Source organism: Thamnophis sirtalis, unplaced genomic scaffold, assembly GCF_051295495.1.
Source record: "Thamnophis sirtalis isolate CommonGarterSnake01/CBP01778 unplaced genomic scaffold, rThaSir2_p1.2 scaffold_5, whole genome shotgun sequence".
NCBI lineage: Eukaryota > Metazoa > Chordata > Lepidosauria > Squamata > Natricidae > Thamnophis > Thamnophis sirtalis.
Window position 1 is genome coordinate 2,991,620 of NW_028261385.1, and position 19,907 is coordinate 3,011,526.

General features: G+C 46.6%; 1 protein-coding gene across 1 annotated transcript in view; it reads left to right on the forward strand.

The window, feature by feature from the left end:
• UBAP2 (ubiquitin associated protein 2) overlaps nt 1-18,414 on the forward strand; it is a 138,691-nt gene extending 120,277 nt beyond the window's left edge. Inside the window, 7 exon segments of the mRNA XM_087715246.1 lie at nt 3,815-3,893; nt 5,125-5,339; nt 7,160-7,259; nt 8,170-8,277; nt 12,477-12,544; nt 15,205-15,396; nt 17,430-18,414. Of these exon segments, the coding sequence (XP_087571372.1) occupies nt 3,815-3,893; nt 5,125-5,339; nt 7,160-7,259; nt 8,170-8,277; nt 12,477-12,544; nt 15,205-15,396; nt 17,430-17,525 (858 nt within the window). The 3' untranslated portion in view covers nt 17,526-18,414.
• Nucleotides 18,415-19,907: the final 1,493 nt, after the last annotated feature.

The following is a 19,907-nucleotide window of genomic DNA, read 5'->3' on the forward strand; positions in this document are numbered from 1 at the left end:
GGACAATTAACCAGTGGAACATCTTCCCACCAGAAGTTGTGGGTGCTCCATCACTGGAGGTTTCTAAGAGGAAACTGGAGAGCCACTTGTCTCTAATGGTATAGGGTCTCCTGATTGAGCAGGGGGTTGGACTGGAAGACCTCCGAGGTCCCTTCCAGCTCTGTTATTCTCTTATTCTTCCTATTTCTCTGCTGCAAGAGCTTCTAGAGCTGCAGGAGGCTCCAGCTTAAAAAACATGGTCTCAGTTTGCTCAGATTCCAGGGTCATCGGAGGGAACCACAAGATGTCAATCACCGGCCAATCAAGATAGATTTTAACAACATCAATACGGTGATTTTTGAATGCTGTTTACTTTATTCAAAGCAAAGAATTCTTAAGTTTTCTTTTGACGCTTGCATTGTAAGTCCGTCAGAACTTTGAACTGTCACTAAGGGACTGGACGTAACTCAAGGACTACCTGTCGTCTAGGCCCATGATGGCCAACCTATGGGACGCGTGCCCGAAGTGGCAAGTGGAGCCATGTCGCCTGCGTGGCGGCGCCCATTTCTCTTCTGGGTTCCTGGGGCCCAGGCACACGCAACAGTCCGGTTTGCCTCTGTGCGTGGGGCAGTGGCGGAAACAGGAGGAGCGGGCCTTCCGTGAGCATGCGTGCCGACCAGCTGATCGGTGCGTGCGCATGTGCGGCAGTAGCCCGAACACTTGAAGAACCTGAAGAAACCAGACGTTCATTTTCTAGCACTGCTGGATGCCCCCCTGGGCAGCTCCTCTTCTGGGTGGGGGCCTAGATGGGCACCCTCCCTGGTCTAGGCTGTAATCTGGCTTTAGAAAGAGAGGCAACCACCATCCTCCTTGGCAACCACTCGAGGTGACAACAGCCCTGCCACAAAGTGACTAACAACCCCTGCGGCATCCCCATGGTCACGGGAACAGAACTTGGACACTTGGCAACAGGCATGTACTTATGACAGTTCTGCTGGGTTCACGTGATCAGCATTTGTAACCTTCACACTGGCCTCCAACAAGCCGTCAACGTGGGAAGCCAGATTGGCTTAACAACCACATGGGCGGAGCCAACGTCACAACGTTACATCGTGCGGACTCAACAGTCCAAATCCGCCGATGACACTTTTGCCCCCGGGCGGTCCGGCAGGACCTAAACCATCCCGAAGAGATGGTGACTGGGAAGACAAGACCTTGCTGGTCGCGGGGACATCGCAAAGTCCCTGATCGACCCAAGGGAAGCGCTTCCAACCGACGGCAAACAGGCAGCCCCCCCTCCCCCCCCCCCGGCTGACATAGTTGGATACGGCTCCAGAAAGAGAAATGAAAGTGTTTCCATCTGGTGAGGTTTTTTTTTCTTTTCTTTTAGAAGATTGCCCTAAGAAACTCTTTTCTTAAGCTAAATTAGTCCTTTAAGTAAGAACAAAGTGGCGTATTTAATCCCTATTGGACTGCCTTAGAAAGTTTTTTGCTCTTGCCTGTAACGATGTTTTGTGGATTGAAGTGATTGCAACGTTTCCTTTCTCTCCGCTTGAGGTGAAGGGATCTTTTTTTCTCTATTTCCTTTTACTACTTTAACTTTTTTTGGCTTAAATTAAAACACTTTTTACTTTAATAAATTTCTCCTTCTACTTGTTACAATATCATATTAAAGATACGTAAGGAAAAAGGAAAGACCATTTTGTTACTGGAAAGATACTGGTTAATAATGCTAGTTGATGGAAAAAAGCTAGTTAATTATTGATGATTAATAAGTAGAGATTTTAGTACCTTATAAACTGTTCTAGATTACCGTTGAATGTTTATTCATTAACATATAATTTACTATGATACTAATAGAGAAATAATAACCTTAGTTAGGATAAATAACCGGGCCATAGAAATGCTAATGTATATTTTGGGTGATTGTTAAGTAGAAATGTTAACATCTCTTAGATTGTCTTAGATGTCTAATGTTTATTTTCTTAGCACGTAATTAACTAATTTGGGATTGAGGGAAAAGCGCTATAAATCTTATTAATAAATTATTGTCTAAAGACAGCTATAAAGGTATAATATTGTGTGGGCCTGAAGAGGAGAGGTGAGATAAACAGTAAATAACTTTTAGTTAACTACAATAATAACAACGAAATGTTAGTGGGCAATATTTAATGATACATACAGGTATGTTATTGGGGGGGGGGAATGCTTAGATATCTTACTTAACTGAATTAGTTTTAGAATATGTCATAAAGGTGCAACGTTATTGGAGATCTATTGAAATTGCAAATGAATGCCATTAAGTGGTTGTGTCTTTTAATATAAATGATTCTAGATAAAAACATGTCTAAATAATGATAACCAAATGAGAATTATGGTACGGGGATAGTAAAATACTTAACTTTTCTTTCTTGACTTAAAATGTACAACCTGATTTGAATGAAGCATATGTAAGGATTGTGGAAGAAACGCACGGAATATATTTGTAATCAATCGATACGCTTTCAACAAGATGTAACGAAAGATGGTTTTGTCTTTTTGTTTAACTAAAACAATAAAAAAAAATCTCAAAAAAACCCCCAACAACCACCACATGGGTCACTCAACCACTGATTTGTTTAACTGTGTCAAAAAAAGTCATATTATTAAGATCACTCACTTAAGAATCTTGGTGGTGCAGTGCTTAAGATGCAGCATGGCAGGATAACTCTGCCCACAGTCTGGAGTTTGATCCTGCTGGAGCTCAAGGTTGACTCAGCCTCCCAGGTTGTTAAAATGAGGACCCAAATTGTTGGGGGCAATTATGCTGACTCTATAAACCGCTTAGAGAGGGCTGGAAAGCACTGCGAAGCAGTATATAAGTCTAAGGGCTATTGCTATTGCTATACATAGAGGATTGGATGGATGGATGAGGATTGGATGGATGATAGATAGATAGATAGATAGATAGATAGATAGATAGATAGATAGATAGATAGATAGATAGATAGATAGATAGATAGATAGATAGATAGATAGATAGATAGATAGATAGATAGATAGATGAGAGAGATGATAGATAGATAGATAGATGATAGATAGATAGATAGATAGATAGATGATAGATAGATAGATAGATGATAGATAGATAGATAGATAGATAGATAGATATAGATGATAGATAGATAGATAGATAGATAGATAGATAGATAGATGATAGATAGATAGATAGATAGATAGATAGATGATAGATAGATAGATAGATAGATAGATAGATAGATATACATGAGAGAGATGATAGATAGATAGATAGATAGATAGATAGATAGATGATAGATAGATAGATAGATAGATAGATAGATATAGATGAGAGAGATGATAGATAGATAGATAGATAGATAGATGATAGATAGATAGATAGATAGATGATAGATAGATAGATAGATAGATGATAGATAGATAGATAGATAGATAGATAGATAGATAGATAGATAGATAGATAGATATACATGAGAGAGATGATAGATAGATAGATAGATAGATAGATAGATGATAGATAGATAGATAGATGATTGATAGATAGATAGATAGATAGATAGATAGATAGATAGATAGATAGATAGATAGATAGATAGATAGATAGATGTTGACTCAGCCTTCCATCCTTCCAAGGTGGGTAAAATGAGGACCCAGGCTGTTGGGGGCAAGATGCCAACTCTCTAAACAGCTCAGAGAGAGCTGTAAAACACTTTGAAGAGGCATATAAGTCGCTTATATGCAACAGAAACTTTCGACTCCCTTGTAGTCCTGAATTCAGGACTACCTGTCAATTATTCCGTTCCTTTCCTTTTTGTAGGATTACTATGGAATCACATTCCCTGCTCCTGCGAACCTGACCAGCAGAGACGGAGCCCTTGCTAACAACCCTTACTCAGGTGAGGCAAAGCTCAGGTATGGCTGTGGGCTTCCTATGTCCAGACAAGGCTGTAGGTTGATTGATTGTTGCATTGTGATGGCTACCCCAGTGGGGAGTCCGTCGGTTCCTACGCCTTTTCTGTGGGCCCTCAAGAAGGCCAAAAATCCAGGCCCGCCTGGATGTCATCCCCAGGACTCCTGATCACCTGGGTGAACACGAGGTTGTCCATCATCATCTCGACTATCTAAAGTCCCCTTGTGGTCGTCTCCTTTTGTTTTAATATCATTTTTATTCAGCATTTTTTAAACATTAAAACCACAATTACACTTTTTACAGTGTTCCGTTATCGGTATTCTTTTTTCCTAATTTCAGGTTTTCCATTCTACGACCTGTTGCTTTACACATATACCTCCGTGTTTCATGATTACTCATTTTTACAATATATACAATATTTACATCTCTATGACCTTCTGAATATATACAATCTCCTTTTGTTATATTTTCTATGTATGTGTTGATTTTACATCTCTTTTCAAGCCAATTGTACCACCTGTTCCATGTCTATTTCCCCTTTATCTCTTAGTTCCATCATTAATTTGTCCATTTCTGCGCATTCTAGCACCTTTTTTTATAATCTCTGCATTTGAGGGAATGACTTTTTGTTTCCAATTTTGGGAAGATGTTTTGCTTCTCATCCAAGCAGCTTCTTCAGTTCTGACTGGATGGTGGGAAGGATTTATACTCCTTGCAGACAGCTGGTCATTTGCATCCTTTTAGAGGGTCATTGAGGCCACCTGGAGGTCAACCTGTATCCTCAGGGTCACCTGAGTGCTGCAAATGGTTCCTGTAGTCTGCACTTTTTCCACTGGAAATCCCTTCCTACTCCCACACCATTCTAAGGGTCTTCATCCCAAATTTTGTAGCTAAAAGTCTGTAGAGATTCTCAGTCCTCCAGGTTGTCCCAAAGGTGCTTTTTCAGGAGCTTCAGCAACCCTCTAAAAGGAGGCAAATGACCAGCTGTCCGCATGGAGTATAAATCCTTCCATTCCCCACCATCCAGTCAGAGCTGAAGAAGCTTCCCGGATGAGAAGCGAAACGCCTTCAAAAGAAAAAACCAGAAACTCCAGTTGCCTCTTGAAACAAAAGCACCTTTGGTGGGACAACCTGTTCAATCATCACAAAGAGGAATCGCCGTTGCCTTGACGTCCATTCCTGAACCGCCGTTTTGTTGCTTCCTCCTTCCCGTCCAGGTGATCTCACAAAATTTGGCCGTGGAGATGCAGCTTCACCCGCGCCCGCCACCACCCTCGCCCAGGCTCAGCAGAACCAGACGCAGGCCCACCACACTGCTCAACAGGCTTTCCTCAACCCCACGTTGCCGCCCGGGTACAGCTACACCGGCTTGCCATATTACGCCGGGGTGCCAGGAGTGCCCAGTGCTTTCCAGTACGGCCCCACCATGTTTGTAAGTCTCGGGTTCCCGAACCGTGGTTGGGGGCGTTGTCTGGGATTCTCCTACAACTGTTGCATCTGAGGGGCCCTTGGTGCCCTCTGCCCTTGGCTGTTGTCTAACAGATGATTTACTACCCAGCTAGGGAACTTTTACAGTTAGGAGGAGGAGGAGGAGAGGGAGGAGGGAGAGGAGGAGGAGAAGGAGGAGAGAAGGACGAGGGAGAGGAGGAGGAGAAGGAAGGAAAGGAGGAGGGAGGAGGAGGGATAGGGGAGGGGAGGGGTGGGAGAAGGAGGAGAGGGAGAGAAGGAGGAGGGGGGGAGGAGAAGGAAGGAAAGGAGGAGAGGGAGGAAGAGGGATAGGGGAGGGGAGGGGTGGGAGAGGGAGAGAAGGAGTAGGGAGAGAGAGGAGGAGGAGAAGGAAGGGAGGGAGGAGGAGGGATAGGGGAGGGGTGGGAGAAGGAGGAGAGGGAGAGAAGGAGGAGGGAGGAGGAGGAGAAGGAAGGAAAGGAGGAGGGAGGAGGAGAGGGAGGAAGAGGGATAGGAGAGAGGAGGGGTGGGAGAGGGAGAGAAGTAGGGAGAGGAGGAGGAGAAGGAAGGAAAGAAGGAGGAGAAGAGGGAGAAGGGGGAGGGATAGGGGAGGGGAGGGGTGGGAGAAGGAGGGAGAGGAGAGGGAGGAGGGAAAGGAGGAGGAGGAGAGGGAGAGAAGGAGTAGGGAGAGGAGGAAGATAAGGAAAGGAGGAGGGAGGAGGAGAAGGGGGAAGGATAGGAGAGGGGGAAGGATAGGAGAGGGGGAGGGATAGGAGAGGGGGAGGGGAGGGGTGGGAGAAGGAGGGAGGAGGAGGAGGGAGAGAAGGTGGAGGGAGGAGAACTGTGGAGTCCTAGATGCTCTCAGTGCTTCGTTGTTGTCTAACAGATGATTTATTACCCAACTAGAGAACTTTTACAGGGAGGAGGAGGAGGAGGAGGAGGAGGAGGAGGAAAGGAGAAAGGGAGGAGGGGAAGGAGGAGGAGGAGAGGAGGGAAGAATGTGAGGTCTTTGGTGATCTCTGAGTTTCGTTGTTTTCTTGCAGACGTTTTATTACCCAACTAGGGTTATTTCTGGTTGTCAGCAAAACCATGGGAACAGCAGATTTGTTTAATGACCAGTGTTCTCTGAATGACCTCTACAAAGAATGTAATTAAAGTCAGCTTTGATGGGCGGGCTTCATTAACTATGTCAAGAACTCCCTTTATTCCCCCCCCCCCCCCCGTTAGAACTGAGCATACTGTAAATAGAGCCCTTCCTCTCTGATGGGTAGGGTAGGGTAACAGAGTTGGAAGGGACCTTGTAGGTCATCTGGTCCAATCCCCACCCCGACCAAGCGGGAGACCCTACACCATTTCTGACAAATGGCAGTCCAGTCTCTTCTTGAAAGCCTCCAGGGATGAAGCTCCCAAAACTTCCGAAGGCAACTTCTGTTCCATGGGTGGATTGTTCTCATGGTCAGGAAATTTCTCCTTATTTCCAGGTTGAATCTCTCCTTGGTCAGTTTCCATCCATTCTTCCTTCTCTGGCCTTCAGGTGGCTTGGAGAATAGCTTGATCCTGTCCTCTCTATGGAAGCCCCTCAAATATTGGAAGATGCTCTCCTGTCTCCCCTGGTCCTTCTCTTCCCTAGACTAGCCAGGCCCAGTTCCTGCAACCGTTCTTCGTATGTTTTCAAAGGGGGAAAAACCCCAAGTAAGCCCAGTGGCCTCTTGGAAAAAGCCCCTTTGGGCCCACCGTGACCCAGACGAGGCAGAGTCTCCGGAGACCCTCACAAGCGCTGACCCTCCTTCCTTTCCCTCCCTGCAGGTCCCGCCAGCCTCGGCCAAGCAGCACAGCGTGACCTTGAACGCCGCTTCCACGCCCTTCCAGCAGGCTGGCAGCTACGGGCAGCACAGCTACGGAGCAGGTGGGGGCTCTGGCACAGGGGGTGGCAGGCTCAGGAGGAGGGGGGGGGCATGTCTCCATCTTTGGGCAGGGCAGAAGGACCATTGCAAACCCAGCTCTTGGGGTGGGGTGGGGGCACAGGAAGAAGGGACATGCTGGCTGGGGAATTCTGGGAGTTGAAGTCCACAAGTCTTAAAGTTCCCAAGTTTGGACACCTCTGATTTATTTGATGCTCTTTTACTTCTGCTCCTTGTTGGGTTTTCAAGATGGGCAGGGAGATAATCATAGTTTGTTTGTTTTTTCTTGGAAAAAAGGTTTTATTTCTTTTAAAAAACAAATATTTCATCATTCGTCAATCATTAAAACATTGAAGTACAATTTTTTTTTGTATGCCCCTCCCTCCCTCCCTCCACCCCCCAACCCCCCTCCTCCTTCCCCCCCCCCCCCGACTTCCCAGAACCCGTACACGGTATGGATTTTTAACTAACACAGTCTAAAATCTATTGAGAAAAAAGAAATAAAGAAATTAATGACATCTCTACATTGACCTTAGCTTCTTCTTGCTGAACCAACTTTAAACAATTTAAATCATTCCTGATCTTAAGCAAAGGCTAACTGGAATTTCTTGGTCTCGTATTTATTTTGTATATAGTCAATCCATTTTTTCCAGTCTCGTTTATATCTCTCGTTTGAGTGGTCCTTAAGATATGCCGATATTTTAGCCATCTCGGCTAAGTTTGTGACTTTCAATGTCCATTCTTGGATTGTAGGCAAGTCTTCCTTCTTCCAGTATTGGAGATAATCATAGTTATTATCATTTAGAACCGAGGAATGTAACGCTACACTTTCAGGGCTGCGATACTCGGCGCACAGTTGCAATTGTGACAGCCACCATAAAAATGCCCGTTCTTCCTTTCCCCTCCCCCCCTCAGGCTATGACGACCTCACCCAGGGGCCGGCGGCTGGAGACTACAGCAAAGGCCCGTATGTTGCCGCCTCACAAGCACAAAACAAATCAGCTGCCGGCGGAGCAGGGAAAGGTAATTTGGGGGTGCACTTTTTCTAACATTTGGCGCTCAGGGTTGAAATGTGGGGGTCCCCGGTGCGCTCTGAGCTTGGCTGTTTTGTTGCAGACGTTTCATGACCCAGCTAGGTAACTTCATCAGTGCTAGAAGGAAGCAGGTTTTGTGAGGAGGAATTGGAGGACTATTGGGGGGGGGGTCCTTGGTGCTCTCCAAACTGGGCTGTTTTCCTTCAGGATGTTTCATGACCCAACTAGGTAACTTCATCAGTGCTAGAAGAGCGTGCTCTGACCTCGGCTTCCCCAGCAGCACGAAGCCGAGTCCTCGTCCCGGGAAACCCCTTTTATTGAATTGACGTTGAATTCCTCTCCAGCAAAGTCTTTCCCCTCCCACAGTCTTTCCAGATAGTTCACAATTACCGACCTTTCTCAGGCTTGGAGAGTGGCCAGGCCGAGATCTTTCAGACGCCGGCAAGAATGCAGGAATGAACTAATGGTCTCCTGCAAACTCCACTCCCCTTTTGCTCCTCTTTGATTCTCTCTGGGAGGGGCCGTCCACCATCCACCTGTGGCCTTCCTCCCAAGTTGACCCCTGTTCTTTAGCTGTTCCCTTCGTCTGGCCACTCTGTGCATGCGCACACTGGGATCAGGCTCCAGCTGTTCCTCTGCCTCACTGATGTCTGACTCTGAAGGCAGCTGATAACTGTCATATGGCCCTGGCCCCCTCTCTGCCTCCGACGCAGAGCCTTCCCCAGACTCCAGGACTGGCCCAGGTTTCTCCCCAACCTCCTCACTGTCCGAATCTGCTGCCATCTCCGCTGGCAGCTGGTGGGCCACAACAGAGAGAGGGTCTTGTTCTTCATTTTTACATAGGTTGCTTGCGCTTCTAGTGTTGGGGAGAAGTGTTCTGGGTACCCAACCAAGGAACTTCCAACTCAGACAATCAAGGGAATTAGAGTGAGCCCCCCCTCTCACTTTCCAGCACTGAGGATGCTCCCTAGTTGGGCCTGAGATTTGAGAGCTCCTGTCCTGGGGCCTTCTGGAGGGCACTGGAGACCCAGATGTTCTCCCTGGCCTTGAACTGACTGCATTGGGCATCTTGTTTCATGTTTTATGTTGTACTTAGTTATTTTGCTTTTAGGCCGTTGGGTGGCACCTGTCAAATAAAATATGGTAGATAATAAATTAAACAACAGAATATGATTAAATGGGTGTGTTGGTGTGTATTCCAGCATAACTCTGGAACACCTCGAGCAATTTCAACTAAATTTGGTACACAGATGACCTGCGCTCTGGAAACGGATACTGTGGGGCTAAGACACCCCATAACACCCCACAGAATGTGCGGTCTGTTAAGATACAACCTGTTGTGCCTTTAAATGGCTTCTACTGTACTGCCGCAAAACGGATTTTACTGTACAGCGCAGTGGAGTTGCCATGGCTTCACAGTACTCCACATGAGGGCTCCCTCTAGTAAGGGGGGAAATCCAACATTATCCATATGAGCTGAGGTGGCACAGTGGTTAGAGTGCAGTACTGCAGGCTACTTCAGCTGACTGCTAGTTCGGCAGTTCGGCTGTTCAAATCTCACCGGCTCAGGGTTGACTCAGCCTTCCATCCTTCCGAGGTGGGTAAAATGAGGACCTGGATTGTTGTTGGGGGTGATATGCTGACACTGTAAACCGCTTAGAGAGGGCTGAAAGCCCTATGAAGCGGTATATAAGTCTAACTGCTATTGCTATTGCTATTGCTATTAGAAATTATGTTTGGTCCGGATATTTCCCCCTATAAATAAATACCCCGGCAATGCCAGGTTATCAACTAGTATAAGCTAGTTTATAATATAATTGTATAATGATAAGCACAGGTACAGTAAAGATGGTGCCTTGCTCAATAGTAGTAACTGTGAGAGGGATCTTGGAGTCCTAGTGGGCAACCATTTAAATAGGAGCCAGCCGTGTGCAGCAGCTGCCAAAAAAGCCAACACAGTTCTAGGCTGCATCAACAGAGGGAGAGAATCAAGATCACCTGAAGGGTTAATACTACTTTATAAGGCCTTGGTGAGGCCACACTTGGAATACGGCATCCAGTTTTGGTCACCACGATGTAGAAAAGATATTGAGACTCTAGAAAGAGTGCAGAGAAGAGCAAGAAAGATGATTAGGGGATGAAGGCTAAAACCTATGAAGAACGGTTGCAGGAACTGGGTATGTCTAGTTTTGTGAAAAGAAGGACTAGGGGAGACAGGATAGCATCTTCCAATATCTCAGGGGATGCCACAACGAAGAGGCAGTGAAACTATTCTTCAAAGCACCTGAGGGTAGAACAAGAGGAAATGGATGGAAACGCATCAAGGAGAGAAGCAACTTAGAATAGAGGAGAAATTTCCTGACAGTGAGAACAATTAATCAGTGGAACAGAAGTTGCCTCCAGAAGGTGTGAATGCCCCAACACTGGAAGTTTTTAAAAAGATGTTGGATAGCCATTTGTTTAGAACGGTATAGGGTTTCCTGCCTAGGCAGGGGGTTGGACTAGAAGACCTCCAAGGTCCCTTCCAACTCTGCTATTGTATTGTATTATATTGTATAGTATAGTATAATATAATATTATAATATAATATAATAATATAATATAATATAATATAATATAGTATAATATAGTATAATATAGTATAATATAATATAATATAATATAATTAATATAATATAATATAACAATATAATATAATATAATATAATATAATATAATATAATATAATATAATATAATATAATAATATAATAATATAATATAATATAATATAATATAATATAATATAATATAATATAATATAATATAATATAATATAATATAATATAATATAATATAATTAATATAATAATATAATATAATATAATATAATATAAACTTCCACCGGTGTGAAGGAAACGGCGACCATTTTAAGAACTGGGATTCTGCCCCATTTCATAGGTTTAAATTGTGGTTGTTTGGTTAGTTGGCTGGTTCATTAGTTTGTTCATTACTTGAATCCCTCCATCCATCCATCCATTCATTTTCTATGGATTTTAGTGCGCTGCGGACAGGAAAAGGCAGGGTAACAATTGCAGGAGTAATACATTCAAAATTCCAGTTTGTTCTGCTTTGGAAGAAAAATGGAATTTGTTTTCTTAAGGCATGAAGGAGCATCAATTCTGCTGCACTCCGTGACCCACGTGGCTCTTCCACTCGGAGGAAAGCAGCACTCGGAGGGTGTCAGACCCTTAAAGTTCAAAGAACATCATAACCCATCACCTTTTGAAATTGTGGAGGCCCACAGAAATACACACATGGCTGGAAAAGATGATAAAACAGCACATTGATTTAAAAGCAGAAATATTCCTGTTGGGGATTTTACCTGAAACTTATAGTAAAGAGAACACATATCTAACTATTCAGGTATTAACAGCAGCTAGAATTGTATTTGTACAACATTGGAAAAGTGAAGAGATCCCTACTGATAAGGTGATTAGGAAAATATTAGAATGTGTACAAATGAATAGATTAACGCTAATAATTAAAGAGGAAGAACAAACTGAATATTATAAGATAGGGGAATTATTTTATCAATGGTTGGAGAGTTAGAAATAAAAGAAGGCAATTAAAGAAGAGTAGAAAATATGTTAGAGATGTAGCAATAGCAATAGCAGTTAGACTTATATACCGCTTCATAGGGCTTTCAGCCCTCTCTAAGCGGTTTACAGAGTCAGCATATTGCCCCCAACAACAATCCGGGTCCTCATTTCACCCACCTCGGAAGGATGGAAGGCTGAGTCAACCCTGAGCCGGTGAGATTTGAACAGCCAAACTGCAGAACTGCAGTCAGCTGAAGTAGCCTGCAGTGCTGCATTTAACCACTGCGCCACCTCGGATAATTGTTAGCATTATGATGAGGATGATTATGCTTAATGTAATTATATTTTTATTAGAAGATACATTAAGAGGGAAAATGAACAGGTTTACTATACTCAACTGTTTAATATATATTGTAAGGTAGAGAATTAACATCAATGTAGTGAATGTAGTGTTGCAGAGATATTTGTGCCCAGATGACGTACTGTTTAAGAAAAGATGGGATGTTCATATTTTTTTAATAAAATAAAAACTTTAAAAAAATAAAAACTCCCCTTGGCTGTTTGCATAGCTGGCACAACTCTCTCTCTCTCTCTCTCTTTGTCCCCAGGTGTTTCTGTGAACTCAAGTAACACAGGGGTACCTGACATTAGTGGCTCTGTCTACAACAAGGCTCAGGTGAGTTCAGCACCTTCGTTGCCAGGGAGGGTCCCAAGGAGGGAGTGACCTAAAAGATCAAGATGGCAGCAGCCACAGAACAGCATGGCTGAAGCTCCACCTGCCTTTTCTTTGCATAGTTGCCATGTTTTTGACCACACCCTGTCCTGGTGGCATTTCAGCATCCCATCTCTCTCTCTCTGAAAGGTCCGTCAGCTGAGAATCTTACGGTCCTCTGTCCTATCCTGTCCTGTCCTGGAAATGTTACGACCAGGATCGCCTAGGTAGAGGCCGGCCTTGGTAGAATCCTTTATTGCTCTGTTGACTCAAGTTGGAAGGGACCTTGGAGGTCTTCTAGTCCAACCCCCTGCTTAGGCAGGAAACTTTATAGCATTTCAGACCAGGTGGCTGTCCAATCTCTTCTTCTTAAAGACTTCCAGTGGAGCATTCACAACTTTCTGGAGGCAACTTCTCTTCCACTGATTAATTGTTTGTCTGGAAATTCCTCCTTCGTTCTAAGTTGCTTCTCTCCTTGATTAGTTTCCACCCATTGCTTCTTGTTCTACCCTCGGGTGCCTTGAAGAATAGCTTGACTCCCTCTTCTTCTTTTTTTGTTGTTTCGCAACAAACGTCCCTACAACACCTCACCCTACCCTGAAGGCAGCTCTCCACAGTTCTACAAAGCAGAGCTAGTAAGCAACAAGGCGATTTGCAAAGGCAGAGTTCAAAGACCAGGCGCAAGGCCATGGGGCGAGTTCCAGAGTCCGGGGCCAAAGGCAAGTCACAGTAAGAGCACGGGTGAAAGCCCAGAGAGTCTAAGCCAAAACCGTCAATGGTTCCCGACAGATTTCCCCCTTAAGGCATCTCCTTAAGTCAGTGTTTCTCAACCTTGGCAACTTGAAGATGTCTGGACTTCAACTCCAAGAATTCCCCAGCCAGCGAATGCTGGCTGGGGAATTCTGGGAGTTGAAGTCCGGACATCTTCAAGTTGCCAAGGTTGAGAAACACTGACTTAAGTCAACCCATAACCAGGTTGCGAGGAAGGAGAGGCGGCCTCCTCGCCAGCAGCCTGGCAGTCCTCCTTGGAGCTTGCCTCCTCCGCTCTGCTCTCCGGGTCCTCGGATTGAACGGGGGAAGCAGCCGTTCCCCGTTGGAGGGGATCCTCTGTCTCTCAGTATCATGGCCTGTTTTCAGCCGATCCCCCCCCGTCTCTGTGAGGGCAGGCAGCTCTCCGTCAGGCTGACCGTCTCCCCCAGTGCCCCAGGCGCCCGGCACAACATCGCCCTCGGCCCCTGACCTCGCCAACCATACCAAGGAAAGTGCGCCATCCCCATCAGATGGTCCCAGTTCCCCCTCCTCCTCCTCTGAACTGGGATCCGATGGGGCCATGACCTCTGAGTAGCCTGACCTCCGCTGCTTCTATAACCTCAGTTTCCTTAAACACAGCGAGTCCTCGATTTACAACCACAATTCAGCTCGACATTTCTGCTGCCGATCGACACTGCCGAGCTTTGCCCCATTTTACAACCTTACTTGTCACAGTTGCTAAGTGGAATCATTGCAGTTATGAAATACTTGGGTCAATCTGCCTTCTCCGTGGATTTGGCTTGTCGGGAGGAGGTCGCGAAAGGAGGTGACATGTCCCTGGGACACTGCAACTGTCATGAGTACATGCCAGTTGCCAAGCCTCTGAATTCTGATCACATGACCCAGGTGGATGCTGCTACGGCAGTCAGTGTGAAAAACAGTCATAAGTCCCTTTTTCCCAGGGCAGTTATAACTTCCAAAGTCCTTAAGTGAACAGTTGTAAGTTGATGACTACCTCAACTTACTTATAAATACAAATATACGTATAAATGTTGTATAAATACTCAGCAAATGGCAGGGACCACAAAGCCTTGAATTTCGTCTATCTTGGGCAGTGTTTCTCAACCTTGGCGACTTTAAGTCCCGTGGACTTCAACTCCCAGAATCCCCCAGCCAGCATAGCTGGCTGGGGAATTCTGGGAGTTGAAGTCCACGGGACTTAAAGTCGTCAAGGTTGAGAAACACTGATCTAGGGGGTTTCTTTTGAGGGGATGCTGCCTGTCATGTCTGCAAGCCATCTTTACTTTTTGGACTTCAGGCATGCCACACTTTCTACGGTGGGAAAATGGGAGGGGGAATTATACAGAGTTAGGTTATATGTAGCCATAACAACATTCTTCTTAGAAAGCCAAGGTCATCTTTGTCTCTGCACCTGGCCGGAACTGGATGGGTGGAACTCCCAACATGGCAGTGGGAGATTGGACCATGGGATGGACTTGTGGGTGTGGGGGGCAGGATCTTGAACTTTCAACCGGGTGGGGAAAACCAGGAAGCTTTCAGATTTTCCCAGATGTGCCAACACGGCTCTCTTCATAAATTGGAACTTTGAGGAATCCTTTGCCTTGGACTCTGATTTAATTTTGGATGCTCTCTGGATCCCTGATAAGGGGCTTTTTTCACCCAGAACAAAGTCAGCCTCATGGGCCTTCTTGAGTTGAGTTGAGTTTCCTTGGGAGAAGAATCGTCCTGCTCTTCAGCCACCTTCTGGCCTTCAGACGGCTCTGCTGAAGATGAGGCTTCTCTACCCACCCTGGCTTTTTAAAGGGCGCATGTTTTCAATTTTTCTTCCCCCCCCCCTCTCCTTCTCTTTCCAGACTTTTGACAAGCAGGGATTCCACGCCGGGACCCCTCCCCCGTTCAACCTTCCCTCGGCCCTCAGCTCCACGGGGCCCCTGAACCCCGGGGCCGCTCCTGGCTACGCCCCGGCACCCTTCCTTCATATCTTGCCTGCGCACCAACAGCCACATTCCCAGGTGCTGCACCATCATCTTCAGCAGGACGGGCAGGTGAGTGACTGCATCCCTCTTGATGGCCCGTAGACTTTTCGAACCCCGGTTTTCTTTCTGGTCAAAATAGCAATATAGCACTTAAGACATGTATACCGTATTTTTCGGACTATAAGACGCACCAAGATTTTGAAGAGGTAAATTAAAAAAAAAAAAGTTTTTGCACTCTGCAGCCCTACCAAACCCTCTGCACGCCCCACTTTTTTGTGAAAAGGGGCATTGCAGAGAGTTTGGGACGCCTTCAAAGTGCTCCTGGGTGCGGGGGGGGAGGGGGGCAAAAACAAGCAATAAACACCAGTTTTTCCGTCATTTTTGCTCTTCCCAGCCCCCAGGAGCACTTTTGAAGGTGTCCCAAACCCTCTGCATGTCCATTTTTGTGAAGGGGGCAGGGTTTCAAGAGGCCAAAAATGCTGTATTGTTTATAAGATGCACCCAGATTTTCAGCCTTTTTTTGGGGGGGTGCGTCTTATACTCCGAAAAATATGATGCCTTTGTTTTAGGTTGGTTTTTTCCTTGGCAAGTTTCCACCTATTGCTTTTTCCCCTGCCTTCTGGTGCTTTGGAAAATAGTGTGACACCCCCCCCCCTCCTCTCTGGGGCAACCCCTCAAATATTGGAAGGCTGTTATCCTGTCTCCCCTGGTCCTTCTCTTCCCTAGACCAGCCATGCCCAGTTCCTGCAACTGTTTTTCGTATGTTTTATCCTCCAGTCCCCTCATCATCCTGGTTGCTCTTCTCTGCACTTTTTCTGGAGTTTCAACATGCTTTTTATATATTTTGGTGACCAAAATTGGATGCAGTCTTCCAAGCGTGGCCTCGCCAAGGCATTACAAAGCAATAGAATCAACTTCTCGTCATCTTGGGTGGGAAGCAAAACTTTTCAAAGGGAAAAAAAATCCCAAGAAAGAGGAGTTGCCTTTTGGAAAAAGAGTATCTTTGAGGCATCCTACGACGTGCCTAACATCCCTGAATCAACCTGGGGCAACAATAGGAAACGGGGAGGCCTTGTGTGATGAGGGAAAGAGCATCAGCCCCGAGGACAGTTGGGGAACACAAAGACCCAACAAGTTTTATATACTACTAGCCAGGGGTGGGTTTCAACCGGTTCGCGGCGATCCCCGCGAACCAGTTGGTCGGCGAACCCGGAAGTAACTTCCGGGAACGGCCCACCCGCCCGCCCGTGCTCCTTACCCGGTTTTGACGAGTTCTGCATATAGCTCCTGCGCGATCCTCCAGGAGCAGCTGGAGCATCGCACAGACTCTAGTACGCATGCGTGTACTGCGCGCGTGCACGAGGACGCCGCCGGCCCCGTTCCAACCGAACCGGTTGGAACGGGGTGAGAAACCCACCCCTGCTACTAGCTGATAACCTGGCATTGCCCGGGTATTTATTTATCCCAATCCTTTATTAGACAGGAATGGCGATGTCAAGTGGCAGCGTAAGCGCAGAATGAGTTGCCCTCCCTCCTTCCGTGAACTTCGCCGCAATTCCTGAAGAGGCGATGGCAAGAGCAACTTCTCTCTGAGCCGATTTTGGCAACAATTAAATTAATTAAAAATGCTTTCCCTGTGCCCCCAGGAGAGTAATTCTTAATGTTGGATTTTCCCCCTTACCAGAGGGAGCCCCCCGTGGAGTACTGTGAAGCCATGGCAACTCCACTGCGTTGTACAGTAGAAGCCATTTTAAGGCAGTACATTAGAAGCCATTTTAAGGCACAACAGGCTGTACCTTAACAGAACGCACACCCCAAAGGGTTTTAGGGCGGTGTCTTATCCCCACAGTATTTTTTTCCCCAGAGAGTAAGTCATCTGTGTGCCAGCTTTGATTGAAATTGCTCCAGGGGTTCTAGAGTTACGCAGGGACACACACACACACAAACACACACACAGCTGTTTAGATAGATGATAGGTAGGTAGGTAGGTAGGTAGATGATAGATACTGTTTTTATGCCTTAAATGTTTGATTTATACACCGCCCAGAGGAAATGGCTTAAAGAAATAAGAAATAAAACTTTTCCTCTCCGTTTCTCCGTAGGGGGGCTCTGCCCAACGCAACCAGCCAAGTGCCCTGCAGCAGAAACCTCAGGGGACAAAAACCACCTATGGAACGTCTCCATACTGGACGAACTAAGCTCTGGCGCAGAGGAAAAGGCCGGGAGACAGTCCGGAGCAGCCCAGGTCCTTCTCAGGCTCCCACCGGAGACGGTCGACTACAGAGGGAAGAGACGCCCACCCACCCAACCCCCCCCCCAACCTCCCGGGAGAGCTCGGCCCAGACACCCCGTGGGAAGAATTGGCAGCCACTCCCTTCGTTTGTGACTCTTCCCGATTTGCCGTTTTATGTAAACTATTTATGTATGTATTTGTAAAGGTAGTAGAGCCCAAACGTGGTTCCTGCATGTTTCCGGAGACTCTTTTTAATTTTTCTTCCCGATAGGGGGGCGCGAAGCAGTCCGGCTCCCCCCATCAGGCCCTCTGGCAGCTTCTCCCTCTCTCTCTCTCTCTTTTGTATAGTTTGGAGGATTTTAGCAGTCAAAGAATCGAGAAAAACGGGAGTTTTTAATCAGTTGTTTATTTTTCTTTTAAAATATCATTTTGGCGTTTTCCGAAGGGCCCCGCTTCTTTGGCCCCCATTCCTGCCAGCCGGAAGGTTGAACAGTCGTGGGCAGCCTAGTTATCAATTGCAACGTTGCACTTTTTCATGGGACAATTGAGAAATAAGCGAAGGGTTATTCGGCCTCCCTTCACTCCTGGTTTTTCCGTTTCCGGTAGCCAGTGCTTAGACTGTCAACGTCTCCCCAAATGGTGTCTGCCGATCCTGAGCCTCCCTTTCCTTGACCAGGAGACCCTCCTGCCTTCCGTGGTCCCGTTCTCCTCCCGCCCCCCTCTCTCGAGAGGGGCACCAGGACTGAAGGGGGCGGGTGCCAGGAAACTCCCCCTCACCTTAATGAAGGTTTCAGAAATTTCATTTATTTTTTAGCCCAGGCCCTCCTCTAATAAAGTTCTAAGCATATCGACAATGTTTGCGGGTCTCTTGTTTTCCAAGCGGATTCGGTGGGTGGTTCGGTAACTGACCCCTCCCAACTCAGCAGCGGCTCTTAAGGGGCCCCATGTGCCACTGCCGAAAGGCAGAAGCTAACGTTATTATTTGGTATAGAAATGAGTATATGGGAAACAGAAAGCTTCCTACTTTGTTAAGAGTTGGGTCCTCAGAAGACGAGGAAGAGGTGGGTCTGTTTCAGTGGTGGGTTCCGGCTGGTATGCACAGCGCACAGCAGCTGACAGCGTACCGGTACAGTGGCTCATTTGGCCCACCCGCCCGCGTTCTATACCTGTTTTTGAAGCAACTGGCCAATTGTGCGCACATGTGCATAGCATGCAGCGCTTGCGCAACCTCTGACAAGCAGCTGGGCGTTGTAGGGCGATGGAGTGCGCATGCGTGGACAGCACACATGCACAAACAGGACACCCGGCCCCGTGAGCAGCGTACCGGTAGCGCCGGGGAGAGGAACCTACCATTGGTCTGTTTAGTGGGTCTCGGAAGGTTCGTGTGGGCATCTTGCTCACCTTGGGTGGATGGAGACCCAGCACTTGGGGAAGGGGTCAACACACAGGGATTGTTTGCTTGCGAAGGTTGTTATCAGTTTACCACCAATAAAGGGAACTATTTTTTAAATGTATTGTTGTAAGCCCCCCGGAGTCCTTCGGGATTGGGCGGCCTATAAATCCATTAAACATTCAAACATTCAGTGCCTCCAGAAATGGTAGAAGGTAAATTTCTTTACATCGTTAGCAATTCAACTACTACTACTAGTAGTAGTACTACTAGTACTGTTGGGAGTGCCAAAGCACTTCCATGTTGAAACAATTTCAACGGTGACCTCACCGTTGCCTGGAGGACGCCCAGTTGAGGGTTCCTTCCACGTCCCCATTAAGTTACCCATCGAAGTGGTACCTATTTATCTACTCGCAGTAGTCTACTGACAAACCGCTGGGTCGGCAGGAGCTGGAGTGAGTGACAGGCACTCACTCCTGGCAGCAACCGGGTCTCGTACATGAACCTGCCAATTATCAGCCCAGTGTCTTCCTTCCCCTCATGAGCCTCTGCACCCTTCGACTGAAGAGCCAGCCGAGCAGTTGTGGGACTTGGCCTGAGATGGGAAGCTTCTGCTTATCCAAAAGTCCCATGTTGCTCATGAGGCTCTTCAAGTAATGGACTGCAACAACGGACAGAGGGAACTAACTTATAGCGGCCGGTGAATCTCCTGGGCCAGGAGTGTCAAAACTTGATTCCATTGAGGGCAACCGGTTCGAGGGCGTGGCCAGCCAAGTTACTGTCTACTCGGCCGAACCGGTAGGAACCCACCTCTGCTAAGTATCCCACAAGCCAGTTCTTCTCCCCCCCCCCACAAGGCCTTGATTTTGACACCCCTAATCAGGACTGTTTCAAACTACCAGGGTTGCAAAAGGTGAGGTTTGGAGCAGTGTAGTTACTACAGCTCTTAGAAAACGG